Source organism: Panthera leo, assembly GCF_018350215.1.
Source record: "Panthera leo isolate Ple1 chromosome Y unlocalized genomic scaffold, P.leo_Ple1_pat1.1 chrY_random_Un_scaffold_80, whole genome shotgun sequence".
NCBI classification, from domain to species: Eukaryota; Metazoa; Chordata; class Mammalia; order Carnivora; family Felidae; genus Panthera; species Panthera leo.
In genome coordinates, this window is record NW_024962234.1 from 102,684 (window position 1) to 116,558 (window position 13,875).

The window sequence follows — 13,875 nt, forward strand, 5'->3', positions numbered from 1 at the left end:
CGTGCCCAGCGCAGCGTGGAATGCAAAGGTCGCTTTCGCATGGCCAGAAGCCAAACAGGGCACCCAGAGCGCACAGAGGGCCGGCTGCAAGCCCCCCGGAGGAGTTGCACTGCACGGGGCCCAGAGCCTTCCTGCCTATGCAACAGACGCGCCCCAGTTTCCGGGTGACCTAGGGGCGGGACCGCCGAAGCCACGCACGCCACCGTCCCTATCATTGGTCCTGAAGGCAGTGAAGCGGCCTGGGCGTGGCTTGGAGCTCCCTCAGCCTCAAAGCCGCAGGCGCACACCTCTCACCACAAAGGCCTCCGAGGCAGCATCGGCATAGCGATAGCCACCGCCGAGGCATCCTGGGTACAGCACCATGCGCATGCGCATGCGCATGCGCCCCCTCGACCTTTGGGCTCTGGGAGGAAGGGGGAGCGAGTTGCCAGCCATTGCCCTCAGGGCTCCACTCACTGGGTCTGGGGAGGGGGGCCGTGCTTTCACCTCCCGCTTCGTGGTCGGTAGGAGCCACAGTTGGTGTCTCGGGCCGGGGCCGCATGTTGCGCGACTCGTGTTTCCGAAACACTGGGGATGCCCGGAGGCCCCATGCCGCCTTCGACCGGGAACGGGGCGGTCGAGAGACGAGGGCCCGTGGGGACACTGGGTCTCCGGCAGGGCCGGAGGTGCCGCAGGCCGAAGGCTTGCAGGCCACAAGCGAACAGCCTGTGCAGGAAGGCCAGGCCCGACCCGAGAGGCAGGTGGGCGGCCCCAGCGAGATATCGGTGCCGCTGGTGCATGACATAGTGGCGGTGGAGGCGCTGTGGGGCCTGGCGGAGGAGGAGGTTGAGGTGGCGGCCGCGGAAGAGGACGCGCCTGGGGAAGAGGGGCATGAGCAGAGGAAGAAGGGGGAGGAGGACGAGGAGCAGGAGCCGGGGAAGGAGAAGGTCCAAGTTCACGAGGAGGAGGACCTGAAGGGCGAGGGGGAGCAGCAGGACCAGAAGAGCAGAAGGAGGAGGAGGAGGAGGAGGAAGAGGGGGAGAGGCAGCAGGAGTAAAAGATTAGAAGGAGGAGGAGCAGCAGAAGCCCAAGCAGAAGGAGGAAGAGCAGAAGGAGGAGGAGTTGGCGGAAATGAAAGGGGAGGAGCAGGAGCAGCAGGGTATACAAGCAGGCGCGGCGGCGGCCAGGGCGCCGGCCGCGGCGGTGGCGGTGGAGGCATTGGCGGCGGCAGTGGCAGGGGAAGGGGACCAGGAGGAGGAGCAGGAGGAGGAAGGGAAGGCGTGCGAGCCATTAAAGGGAGAGCAGAATTGCAAACCGAGGAGGAAGAGGAGCAGGAGAAGGAAGCGCTGGAGGAGCAGCAGCAGGGCGAGGAGGAGGTGGAGGGCAAGGAGGACAAGGAGGAGCGGGAGGAGGAGGAACAGAAGCCGAGTGAGCAGGAAGGCCGATGGGTGGAAGAAGCCCAGCAGCTGCAGGTGAAGCAGGATAAGAAGGAGCAGGTAGAGTCAGGCCTCCGTCCTTGCCCTTCCCCACTGGAGGCTCTGGAGGCTCTGGCGGCCCTTCAGATAGAGCTACAGCCGGTGAATAAACAAGCCAGCCGGGAGCACGCTCGACTCAAACTCAGGATGTGGCAGAGGCGGCAGCGACATCTGCAGCAGAGAGGTGCCCTTATCCAGGGCATCCGTGGTTTCTGGGCCAAGGCTGTATCCTTCCTGCTGCTGGTGGAGGGTCCAGAGGGGGCTGGGCTTGCGCAAGAGGAAGGAAAGGGCGGTGCCATTTAGAGGAACCCAGGACAGGGACTGGAGCTAAGCCACGCTCCAGTGGCCGGGAACGTGCAAACGTGATCCCATCCGGTGGTCCTGGCTCTGCAATGAGTGTGGGAGGAGGGCAGTGCCGGGGTGGAGGAGGCATGTGTGCTTTACGTCGCACCTGGCACGGAAACAGCGCTGGGAGAGTGGGGAGTGGCGGTGGAGGTCCAGGCCAGGTCGGGGAAATGACCGAGGGCTTCTTCCCACACAAAGCCGCGTGGGGGCACGTTTCTGGGTCCCGCTAAGCATCTTGCTGCGGGGAAGGCGATGTGAATGCCCACTGGTCGGCGCGAGACCGGATGTGTGCTGTCTGGCTGTGTGGAAGTAAGCGTCCTCAGTGTCCTCACGAGCACACAAAGCTAGGCGTGGTTGCGGGCGTCTGGGCATGCACAGCCTCCTGTGCGTGTCTAGCAGAGCCCTGCGCGATCCTGAGACCCCGTGGGCCTGGACGCAGCCTGTGGGGAGGGCTTGAGACCCTGGGGGAGGACGCCAGTCCCGGGGGGAGGACGCCTGGATGCTGTCCACACTGGTTCTCTGGTTCGAGCTCTCTCACGCCCAGCACCTGAAGGCTCTTTGACCTGCGGCAGTTTGTGAACCACCCTCAGATGTCAGCCCTGATTAGTAAGCCCGATGAAAGCATGCTTCGCCACATGACCAATTTGAAGGTCGGCCTGGGAGTGGGAGGTGGTGTGGGTGGCTGGCTGTGTGGGGAGGGGAGGTGGTGGGGAGAAGTGATGTGTTCCTTCCTCAGGGGAGGGCGGGTCTCCTGGAACAAGATTTCACATTTCTGCCCCACTGTACCACGGCAGGTGGAGGAACACAAGTTTCCCAGGGAATGCCGGAAGATCCTGCTGTTTTTTGGCAAGAACTCCTACTTCCAGAATGAAGTCGTTACGAAGGAGTATGTCCTAGGCCTTGATGGTAAGTGTCCACTGACTGCATGGGCGGCAGTGGGTGGAGGGTTGAATGCGATAAGTTCTCTGGCGCCTTCTCACATACTCGTCTTCCTGCAGGGTATAGGGCGTCTCATTCCAGTCCCATCCAGTGGTACCCAAGGTACAGACAGGAGGCCTACAGACGCAGGCATGACAACAGCAGCCTCAACTTCTTCAACTGGTTCTCTGACCACAGCTTTGCCGGCTCTAGCAGGATTGCTGAGGTGGGGCCCTGTAACAAGGAAGGGAGGTGATTTTCATGGGTTCCCCCACTGCGTGGGATAGCTACCTGAGGCCTGGCCTGTCTCCCCTACCAGATAATCATAGAGGATCTTTGGCCCAACCCCCTGCCGTATTTCAAGATGAAGGAGGCCCCAGGAGAGAGAACTGAGAGGGAAAGAGGTGAGCAGCCAAGGGTGTGGGCACGGAAATGTGTGCCGTGGGGTCCAGGGCACAATTCTCTTCTGCATGGAGGCACCGAGACTCACAGCGGCACAGGAGGTGACCCCAGGTCAAAAGGGCATCAGCCTGAGACAGGGAGTCTTAAGAAGTAACGTGTCAAAGAGGCTTTGCCCCTTTGGGGAGCCTGAAGGTGGGAAGGGGGCTAGACAAAAAGAATGAGCAAAGCGGGACAACCAAAGCTGGCTCATCACATAGCACGGTGACAACTGTCATTCCCGGACCATGAACCCCACCCTCAGGCCTCCTACCACCATCCCACATGTTGTCTGGCTTCTGGATCCCCTTGTCAGCTTTGGCACAGCTTATCACACCCTCCCATCCTACTTTCCGTTTGGAAACATTCACGCAACCTTACTCAGGTCCAAGATAAGACTCTCACCTGTCCTGTGTGTGTGTGTGTGTGTGTGTGTGTGTGTGTGTGTGTGTGTGTCTGTCTGTGTGTACCCATATACCCCAGGGATATGCACGATCTTGAGAAGAGTATGAAGGAGCGTCGCACTTCATCGACCCCAGTGGAAACCCTTCCGATGCTCACCGATGGTCCACAAGATTCTCCTGGCCATGAAATAAGGACAAGGGTGGTGGTGACACGTGGCGCAGGGCGGGGGTCCAATACATTTGAAGAAATATAGAATGGGAGATAAACAGCATGAAGTGTTTGTGTGTGTCTTCCTCTCAGGTTCGCTCTGGGGCGTGTCCATGTATACATGCGGCTGTCCAGAGGTGTAAGTGTTCTGTGCCTGCACATTGGAGTTCCAAGGAAGGGCGGGACGTAGGACATTGTCCGTAGGGATGGGTCACACATTGGGATTGCATGTGAGGTCAGTAAGATTGAAGCAATGGGGACTTGAGTGAGGGAGGCCAGGGCACAAACCTGAGAGAAAGGCCAGTGCCCAGGTTCATAGCTTTCCTGTGAAAATGAGGAAATTCAAGGAAACGGAGAGGCCAGCACAGGCCAGGGATGTCCAATATTCAGGGTTTGGGCATGTCCATGATGGTGCCCCCAGAATCCCTCATGGGGACACCCTCAGTCATGTTGACTGAACCGCCACACAGGGAGGAATTCCAGGGTTGATTACCCTCTGGTTTTCAGACGTCTACCAATGCAGACTGTCTTGTGGACAAGGTCAGGATCTCAGGACCAGCCACACATATTTGAGGGATTGTGAGCAGGTTGTAAGATTGGTGTCCAGGGGAAGGAACCGAGGGACCAGAGGCAGAGTGGGTGGGTAAGACCGATGAAGTTCTGCTTCAGGCAGAGTTGACAGGGACAACATACACACTGCAGAGAAAACAGCCCACTACAGTCTCACGCAACTCCAAAATCACAGCCAACTTTTCTGGTTCCACTTCCTGAAGCTGAGCCTCCCAAACACCGCTTCACTTATTCTCACACACACCACACACACACACACACACACACACACACACACACACACACACACGACTCCTGAAGGAGTCCTAGTGCTGATGCCCTTGTGTGAACTTTGCTGTTTCTGAAAAGACCTCTGGTTACGAATGGGTGGCCCAGATTGCAAGCCAACAGAGGGGAGGGTCGCGGGGAGGTGGGGCTCTTCAAGGGCACGAACACGCCAACCTCTCCCGTGTGCCCTCTGCCCTCTCATCATCAGCCGTGATGAGTCGGGTGATGCTCTTCCTCTGTGTCCACAGGCTTAAGCCGTGTGTCCAACACGCCATGTGAGACTTGTGAGAAGACTCCCAAGTGCAAACACCAGCAGGCGCTCAGGGAGGTCGCCTCGTCCCAGGCAGCCTGTGTTCCTTTGCCTGAGTGCCAGGACAAAGGCTGCCTCAGCCACATAGGGAACGATGGACTTGTGAGGCCTTAGCATTCTGTGCAGAGGTCCCCGGCAGGCCTGGAGCTTAGAAAGGACTGGGACGAGCCTCACCTGCGAAGACGTGAGTGCTGGGATACTCCTTACACAGCAGATGGCTGCTTGCCAGAGATGTCTGTGCTAGGGATGGGGCAAAAGCTCCACCGTGCGAGCAGTGCAGTAGACAGAGTTCAGCCTTGTCCATCGCAGGCTCTTCTGTATCCCCATGTAACACGGCCCCCAGCACAGCGTGCCTGACACTGACCTCCCGACACTAATATTCCTGTCTCCCAAGCTGCCCAAGCTCCCCAGGATCCCCACTGCACAGCTCTGCAGTACAAGAGCCTTCTCTGCAGTGGGTCTATTCCAGAGAAGGCGTGGGCAGTCCCAATGCATGGAGGCCTCTTGCCCCTATCATATGCAGACAACATGGTCAGCGGGGTGTCAGCACGCTGTGGAGTTGAGGATCTGTGCGACCAAGCCTTACCTCTTCCAGGGCAGAGGCTGTCGCACTCTCTAGAAGGGAAGGCAGGCCTTTCTCTCGCTGCTGTCTGCACACTGGCTGGAGAGGCACGTCTTCTCAGCTGCTTGATGGGTAAATGTCAGGGTACCCTGGAAAAGCTCCCAGTGCTGACCCGAGTCTTTGGGTGTGAACATCCAAAGAAAGTATGGCCAGTGATTGTGCAGTGGGAATACGGCCTCAGTGGTCATGAGGCTGGGCCCTTTGGGGCATCTTTCTGCACAAGCAGGCCGTTACTTGATAGGTCTTGCCGAGCAGGAACACTTTACGGGACAGGTGAACACAGGGTCCCCCACATGTTAATATCTCCAGCCAATACCTCCTTCGGGGCCAGGGTGACGTTTCCGCCCGGCCTGTCCCAAAGACAAGGTACGGACAAAGTGTGGGTGTGGAATACACTCACGGCACCCAGAGCCAAACCCTCAAGTGTGGACACTTGAGGTCCGTGGGCAGAGGCCTCGGTGCTCTGTGTCCGAGGGATTACAGCCCTCATGCTGCACACCCGGCATCCCCGGGTGTCCTCCTGTATCCGCAGCTCTCCCCGGGGAGCCCTAGGGTCCAGGAGCTGCTAAACCCCCTGCACAACTGTATCTGCTGCCCAGCGGCCTCTTCCACCCCAACATCAGCGTGTGTGGGCTCCAGAGTGCTGTCCCTCGAGAGAGGACACCCTCAGCAATTCAGGAGCCTTCTGACTTCCATGTCTCTGAACCACACGTGTCTCATTGGCCTGTCGGGATCGTCACGTTGTTCTCTGTTCACAGGAAATGTCTCGCATTGCCTGTGCTCCTCTGTCTCCCTGAGTGAGCCCTGGCGTGTTTGTGTCTTTTCCTGGCTTTGCCTGTGCCGACACCTCTCTGGTGATGCCTCCTTGCCTGGCCTAAGTGGGCACAGCTGTACCCGTGTAACCGCCTTCGTCTCTGCACACCTGTGTGTTGGGTCAGCTGTGGCTCTGGTGGCCTGTCTTGTCTTTGGTGTATGCTTCTGCGCTTGAGTGTGCTTCCCTCTGCATTCAACCCCTTTCTTCCACTGACAGATCCAGTTGCTGTCCTGCTGTCAGGTGGAGGGGCTTCTGCGTGTTCTGTTCTATGTTCCAGGAGCCAGAAATCCTTCCGTGCCTGTAGGACCTTCGTCAGAGGATTGGCCATGCACTCACTGCCAGCCAGTCAATGTCCCCAAATGCAGCTGGCTTGCTGTGAGCATTCCGTCACACCTCTATTTTCTGTCCTTCTGTTTTCAAACCCTTTGCGCCCGAGGGGCTCAAACGTCACTGGCCTGCACATTGCAGATGCAGGCGTAAATTGTGAAAAGCGGACCGGCAACGTTTTCCCACTTACTCTTTTGCCACGTGGCATGTTCCTGGCTGGGAGAGACTTCCCCCTGCCAGTGTGTGTCTCGTTTCCGTGTGCCTCCTGTGTGTTCTGGTCCCTAATTTGTCCATTACGTCCTACCTGGGAGTCTGATCCATGTTTGCAGGAACGAGGCTGACACCTTTGACTGCTGGGTTCTGAGCTCAGCTTAGTCCACCAGGACTAGTGCGTGCCTGAGGGACACAACGGGCAGTGACGGATGTGCCCGTATCCTTCACGTGCAAGCGCTCCGTCCAGCCACCTTCACCGGGACATTTCTCAGCGACCCCTCTTTGTTTGTGGTGAGAGCACTTGCCTCTGAGAAATCTGACGAGGCGGTGAAGCATTGCTTACGGCTGCCCTGTGCAAGTTAGATCTCCAGAACTCATGCACATGGCATGACTGCATCTTCACACCCGAGCCCCGACACCTCCTCATCGCACCCTCCCCTGATTAGCACCACTCTACTCTCTGGTGGACTGCATGCCTTTAACTCCTTTAGTCTCCTCAGGAATCCATCAGGCAGGGCTCACCACCACTGTGCTTCTGTCAGGCGCTGGCTTCTTTCAGTGAGCCCAGTGCTTTCTGCACTGATGCTCAATGCACCCGCAGAAGGGTGAGCCACACTAAGCCCGGCGGCAAACCCTTTGGCCCTACATTTCCCACACGTGTGCCTGGTGGCAGAGGTGCACAAGGAGCCCGCCTGCATGCGTCTCCCAGGTCCTCCACAGGGTACAAAGTACCGCCTCAGGAGGCTGATCCGCATCACATGGGCATAGCTCTGCTTGCACGTGTTAGCCTTTCGTATCATACAGGCAGCCCAGACTTAGAAATCCTGCTACCTGCTTACAACTATCCAGCCCTCGTGCTTCTGCAGACGCTCTGTGTCTGTACAGACATTTGAGTCACGGTCTCGTGACCTTCCAATACAGCTTGATGGTCTGTCCTTAGCTTACAGCCTGGGATGCGGTTCTCACTCATTGTCCTCCCCTCGGGTGCGAGTTTCCTCCATCACTGTGGTGGAAGGTAACCTTTATCACCATACGTTGGCTTGAAATTACTGGGCGGATCACCTGTCTGCGTCCGGGGATCCGAAGGAGACCTTGGCTCTTTTGCTCACGGTCCACCCTTTCTCTGTGATGAGTCGCTTTGGATGAGAAGCTTGCCAGAGGCGAGGGGGCCTCAGAGTTGAGCACATTTCCTGGGCATCTGTGAGAACTTCGTTGGCTCCACTCGGAAAGCATTGACATTCATGGATGTGCAGCCTCTGCTTTTGCTTGAATTTGCCGAGCTTTGGGACGTGATTTCTTCCCGCACGTGCTGTGCCTAAACCTCTGCTGTGTCTTTCCGGCAGTCCCGTTTCCTGTCTCCTGCTGGTAAGTGCAGGGCTTCCAGCAGCCCTGTGGGGAACGGGTCCTTGTTTTCTTCCCTGCGGTGCCCTCTTCCTCACCCCGAATGACCTCATTGCAGCTTCCTTCTAGTTCAGCGATCGTTTCAGACTGCCCTTAAGGTCCAGGTGGGAGCGGTGCCTTTTGTGCTGAGGGCTGACCACTGTACAGCATTCGTCTCTGTGCAAATTGCACAGGTGAATTTCACCAGGTGAAAGTGCACACTGCAGTTGCCCTGTCTTCAGAGTCAGCCCACCTGTCTCCGCCTCGGCTGCCCCTGCTCTCCTTCCTCCTACCCTCTCCTTACCTCCCCCTCCCTTGTCTTCTTCCTGTCCCTCCCTCCCACTTTCCTTCCAGCTCTCTTTGTCTTCGTCTCCCTCCTCTCCATCACTAATGCCTCCCCCTGTCTCCGCCTGTCTTCCTTGTAATAGGTGCCCCTCTGTCTCTTCTTGTCTTGCTCCTCCTCCCTGTCTCTCCCGCCAATCTCCCCGGACTCTCCCTCTCCAGGCCGGTCTTCCCCTCCACTCGTCCTTCCTTCATCTGCTCTGCTTGCACGTGTCTCTCTCTCTCCCTCTATAGCTCTGTCTCTCTGTGTGTCTCTTTTTCGCTGTCTCTCTCAGTGGACCTTCTGTGTCTGGGTGCATGCTTCTTCAGAATTCTTGTTGGTGCCTGGGAAATGGGAAGGGAACTCGTCTGCTTTCGTGTGTACTAGTGAAAGCAGGCACAGGGCTTTCTCAGAGACAGACACAGACAAGTCTGCAATTCTCGGTGAAGGGCCCCTACGTGCCCTGCGTGGTTGGAGCCGTCCTCCTTTTAGTGGAAGGTTAGATTTCAGGACCGGAGCAAGCTGCTAAATCCTACTACCCCATCTCCCTGGCGCTCTGTACGGAGATCAGTAGGGCACCAGTGGCAGATGGTGCTCTGGGGGTTGTTCTTTGCTGTGCATTGCAGTGCAGTGAGGTCTACTGAGCTGTGTTCTTGCAAGGACATGGCGGTGGGGTGGGTCTAGGGTGGGTGTCACTGGTTCTGGGTGGGCACCCACCTTACCGCCGCCCTCAGCCTGACGGCCAAGGAGGAGATACCGTGCGGACGGCCATGTGGCCCCGGTAGGCGTGACACTAAGGACTTCTCCAGGCTTTGCCCCAGCTTCATGAAGAAGGGGCAAGGGACGGAGCAGGGAGTGGCTCACGGCGTGGACGATCCTGTGCTGAATGCTCTGGTGCCCGTAGTGAGGCCTCTGGGGAAAGGGTGTATAAGCGACCACAGACTGCGCGATACCGGGGACCTCGCAAGTGAAGCCTGGAAGGTGACAGCGCTGAAGAGGACATGCGGCAAACGGGGGCCACGCTGGCACCTTGGCACTCGCTCCAGAGCCTGGACCGGCCATTGGCGCGCGCTTGCTGGCGGCCAGCACCCTGTCTTGCTGTCTTGCAACCGATTGCTCCCCGAACCTGGCCAGCTGGCCTGACCTGCCCTGGAACCACTTCGCCCCCAGGCCGCATGCGCACACTCTTCACTGCCTCTGTCTCGGCCCCTCCTCCACAGCAGCCACAGCCAATGCGGAGTCCTCAAATCCCAGAGCCTGTGCGCCTGCGCTCAACTTTGGCGGGCTGCGGCGGGAGGCTTCAGGGAGCTAATGGTCTTGCGGCCAAGGCTCCCCCCACCTGCTGCCGTTTCCTGTCCTTGTCCTGAGGCTGCCCTAGCTACACTGGGGCCGGGGCCGAGCGTCATGGCCAGCGTGTCGCGGTCCGGACAAAGCGGAGATTCCCGCCGACCCTGGGCCCTGATCGTCCCGGATGCGAAAGGTGGAGAGTCCCGGCCCCGCGGGAATGCAGGGGCGCTGGAGGGCGTGGGCTGGCCGCAGTCCCCAGGTTCAGGGGCGGCAAGCGCCCATCCTGTGCAGGAAACCCAGGCCGGGTGTGAGATACAGGTGGCAAGCCCAGCGGAGGAATTGGTGCTGATATTGGATGACGGAATGGTGGCGGCTGAGGTGGTGATCGGGGAGGAGGAAGAGGACGGCGAGGCGACCAAGGATGAGGTGGCTGGAGAGGAGAATTCTGAGGAAGCCAAGCCAGAAGCAGAGGACATGCACGAGGAGGAGGAGGAGGTGGAAGTTGAGAGACAGCAGCAGGAGGAGTTTCAGGAGCAAGAGGAGAAGCGCGAGGCAGATGCAGAGGCGGAGGAGGGGCCCCAGCTCTCACAGCCGCTGCAGCAGCAAGAGCCAGCGCTGCGTCCTGCCTCAGCCCAGGACCCGCTGGCAGCACTGGAGCGTCTTCAGCTGGAGATCAGCGCTGGGAATGCCCAGGATTCCAGGGCCTTATGGCGGCTGAAGCGCAGGATTCTTCGGAGGCAGATTTCTTACCTGGATCACAGAAGGGCCATCATCAAGCACATCCCTGGATTCTGGGCCCAGGCGGTATCCTGCCTTGTGCTGGTGGGTGATGGCGGGGGCTGTTGTGCAGGAGGGCTGGGCACTGAGAGCAGGGTGCCTCAGGGCGATGGCCCCCAGAGAGGAGAGCTGGGGAATGGTCCCTGGCCCTGGGTTGGTGTGGTCTGGGATCCAGTGTAAGGCCTTGGACAGGGGCGGTTGTTGGGGATGGGGGGACTTGGTGACTGGGTCTGTTTCCTCTAGGTCTCCGCCAACGTTGGCCTGCAGGCTGGTCTCAAATATTACTTGCAGACACGAGCCATGTGTCCCCATGCTACCAGAGCTAGGGTAGCACAAAGCAGCCTTCACTCAGAGCAGATAAGGCAAGGAAACATTTCGCTGCAAAATGGGAGAGTTACGCAGGCCGCACACCCACCTTCACATTCACAGGCTGTGCACGTTTCCTAGCAGTTCCTTCAAAAGAGAGCATTTCAGACACACACTCATGACCTTTAGTGGAACCACGCCACGCCCCTTTGCCAGACAGTAGGACGACTGAGACCCACTCCGAATGGGGTACAAGCTGCCTCCTCAGACCCTGACACACACACACACACACACACACACACACACACACACACACACACACAGAGGATTCTCTCCTGGTATCTCCACCCCTGCTTCCCTCTCTGTCCTCAGGCTCCGGCTCGGTCCCACCCATGTCTTTCTCTCCGGACTGGCTGTGTCACTGTGTCTAATCCTTTTCCCTCCTCGGCCCTCCTCGTCCGTGCTTCTCGATCTCTTTCTCCCTCCCACACCCTCCGCTTGCGGCGTAAATGTGCAGTCGGGTTCCTGTAAGCCATGTTATTCCATCTGGACTCAGGAGGCTGGTGACAACATAGGTCTTCACGGGAATATGCCAAGAAACCCAGCCGTGAGGAGGGGTCAGAGCACATGCCGACATCACAAGCTATGATGGGCTGCTGGCAGCCCACACAGGTCAGATATAGGAAGGAACTGTGAGGCGTGCAGGCAGTGGAGTCTCCCCCTGCTGTGTGCAGACAGCGTGGGAGGTACAGGAAGCCAACGGACTGCCCAGTGTCGATGGGGTCTGATGCATCTGCAGAGGCTGAGGAGTGTGGGGACTAGTGTTTCCTGGTCTTTCTGCACATGCCGTGATCTAGTCCCTTGCTCTTAGCCTGGGAGGGTTGGAGGGGGGCTGTGTCTGTTTCCACAGCATCTGAAGGCACAGCTCCTTGACACAGCACAGATTCTGAATCACCCCCAGTTGTCGGCCATGATCGGTGCCCAGGACAAAGACGTGCTCAGCTACGTGGTCGACTTGGAGGTGAGACCGGGGAGGCTGTGGCTGGGGGCCGTCCCGTCGGGTGTGGGATTTGGGCAGGAGAGGGTGAGGCAAAGGTGCTCACCCTCACAGCCAGGCAAGTAGCTCAGGACCCCGAGGGAGGACACTTGCCCCCTCCTGTCCCATTGCTCACGGCAGGTGGAAGAAGTGGGCCATCCCAAGTACCGCTGCAGAGTGATGTTTTTCTTTGGGGCCAACCCGTACTTCCGGAACCCAGTGATCATTAAGGAGTATCAGCTGAGCTTTGCTGGTAGGGTGTGGGTCCCATGATGGTGCGGGGCAGGGGGATGAGGAGCATGAATCAGGGGCAGGAGGGAGGGGGAGGGGGAGGGGCAGGTGGGTGGGGAGGAGGCCGTCAGCTTGCTCCTCAAATCCTCTCTTCCTGCAGGCTACAGGACATCGCGTTCCACTCCAGTCCAGTGGTTCTGGGATTATGAACGTGGAGCTCCCAGTCGCAGGCATGACCCCACCAGCCTTAACTTGTTCAACTGGCTGTGTGAGCACAGCTGCCCAGGGGCGAACAGGATTGCCGAGGTGGGGCCCCTGAGGCCTTCGTCAGCAGTGGGGATGTGGGTGGCCCCCGGCCAGAGAGGAGAGTGGGCTATGCCCAATGTGGCGCCGGCCTGTGTCCTCTTCCAGATCATCATCGAGGACCTGTGGCCCAATCCCCTGCAGTACTACCTGAGGGAGGAAGGGACCAGAAGACAGTGATCTGACGTGCTCACGTGTCGGTGAGAACCCCAGTGTGCGGTGTGTTGACCTGCGTGTTGTATGGGCAAGGGAACGTGGGCCACACATTGGCTTGGAAATGGAAGGTCCGCCGACACAGGGACACAGGTAGCATGGGGAGAGGGTGGGAGGATGACAGGGGACCTGCAGAGACTCAGCTGCAAACACACAGAGGGTCGAAGCCTGCAAACCAAATGCAGTTGTGCTGTGGGCTGGGGCTTTGGAGAGCAACTCGGGAGGAGCAGTGCTTCACCACAAATGCTCCCCGTGGATGTCCGCCCTGTCCCGGGCTTCCCCCTGCTCCTTCAGTCTGGATTTGCCTGCCAGTCTTTGGGTCAGGAGCTGCCGTGTCCCCAGGAGCCACTGTGGTGAGAATCTCGCACTTCCTTCCATGTGCCCCACCACGCCATGTCCTCCCGCAACCCGACAGCCATTCTTAGAACTGGTCCAAGGCCATTGGGGGCTGGAAATGAATCCCTGGGTGAGAAAGCAAGGGGGATCGCAAAAGGGCGAGGCACAAGAGTGACACCATCTGGGATGTATCTGCAAATATCCCGTATCATTCTTGGTGTCTGTTGCGTGGGGGTGCGTGTGTGTGCGTGTACGCAAATGTGTCTGCGTGTGCCCACATGCGTCAGGGGCTCTGCATCTGTGTGGGCGTGAATGGCGCAGAGCTTCTATCTTTGCCCATGCAGAAACAATGGAGGACGCCACCAGTGCTGGAAGAGATGGGTGGATGAGTCTCCTGTCTTCTACGTGCCCCGGAGAGAATTGAGGAAGAGATAACGTGTGGCAGCCTTGAAGAGTTTCCACGATGTTTATGTGGACACATACAGGAAGCTAAAAACCCTTCTGGTTTTGGTGTGTGTGTGTGTGTGTGTGTGTGTGTGTGTGTGTGTGTGTGTGTGTGTGTGTATGGGGACCTGAGGAGGGACGATGAGGAAGGGACCTGAGTGTGACTGTCCTGCCGCTGCCCGGGTGATTCTGTGTGTGCAGGAGAGGTGCAGTACTGGGGTGGGGCCGGTGTTGCCATGTGCACAGAGGCCTGCCTTCTTGGGCAGGAAGAGCCTGGAAGGAGGAGGAGGAAGAGACAGACCTGTTATTTGGAGGTTTATTGTATAGGCCAGAGCCGAAAGGCAGGGAAG

The 13,875-nt window shown here is 58.5% G+C and overlaps 2 protein-coding genes across 2 annotated transcripts; both read left to right on the forward strand.

The window, feature by feature from the left end:
* Positions 1-539: 539 nt before the first annotated feature.
* Positions 540-3,831, forward strand: LOC122212839 (testis-specific Y-encoded protein 3-like). The gene is made up of 7 exons (XM_042926815.1): positions 540-957; positions 1,048-1,679; positions 2,372-2,449; positions 2,594-2,705; positions 2,798-2,943; positions 3,037-3,121; positions 3,639-3,831. The coding sequence occupies exons 1-7, from the start codon at positions 540-542 to the stop codon at positions 3,665-3,667; spliced, it is 1,500 nt and encodes a 499-aa protein (XP_042782749.1). The 3' UTR covers positions 3,668-3,831.
* Positions 3,832-9,226: 5,395 nt separating this feature from the next.
* Positions 9,227-13,579, forward strand: LOC122212840 (testis-specific Y-encoded protein 1-like). Its single transcript, XM_042926816.1, has 6 exons — positions 9,227-10,683; positions 11,906-11,983; positions 12,140-12,251; positions 12,390-12,535; positions 12,641-12,732; positions 13,426-13,579. The coding sequence occupies exons 1-5, from the start codon at positions 9,904-9,906 to the stop codon at positions 12,710-12,712; spliced, it is 1,188 nt and encodes a 395-aa protein (XP_042782750.1). The 5' UTR covers positions 9,227-9,903; the 3' UTR covers positions 12,713-12,732; positions 13,426-13,579.
* Positions 13,580-13,875: the final 296 nt, after the last annotated feature.

Excerpts from the sequence above, each read along its gene's own strand:
- LOC122212839 (XM_042926815.1), top strand. The coding sequence starts at position 540 with ATGTTGCGCGACTCGTGTTTCCGAAACACTGGGGATGCCCGGAGGCCC. Across the intron at positions 958-1,047 it reads CGAGGAGGAGGACCTGAAGG|GAGGAGGAGCAGCAGAAGCC; the intron begins GCGAGGGGGAGC and ends AAAGATTAGAAG. Across the intron at positions 2,944-3,036 it reads GCTCTAGCAGGATTGCTGAG|ATAATCATAGAGGATCTTTG; the intron begins GTGGGGCCCTGT and ends CTCCCCTACCAG.
- LOC122212840 (XM_042926816.1), top strand. The coding sequence starts at position 9,904 with ATGGTCTTGCGGCCAAGGCTCCCCCCACCTGCTGCCGTTTCCTGTCCT. Across the intron at positions 12,252-12,389 it reads GTATCAGCTGAGCTTTGCTG|GCTACAGGACATCGCGTTCC; the intron begins GTAGGGTGTGGG and ends CTCTTCCTGCAG. Across the intron at positions 12,536-12,640 it reads GGGCGAACAGGATTGCCGAG|ATCATCATCGAGGACCTGTG; the intron begins GTGGGGCCCCTG and ends GTCCTCTTCCAG.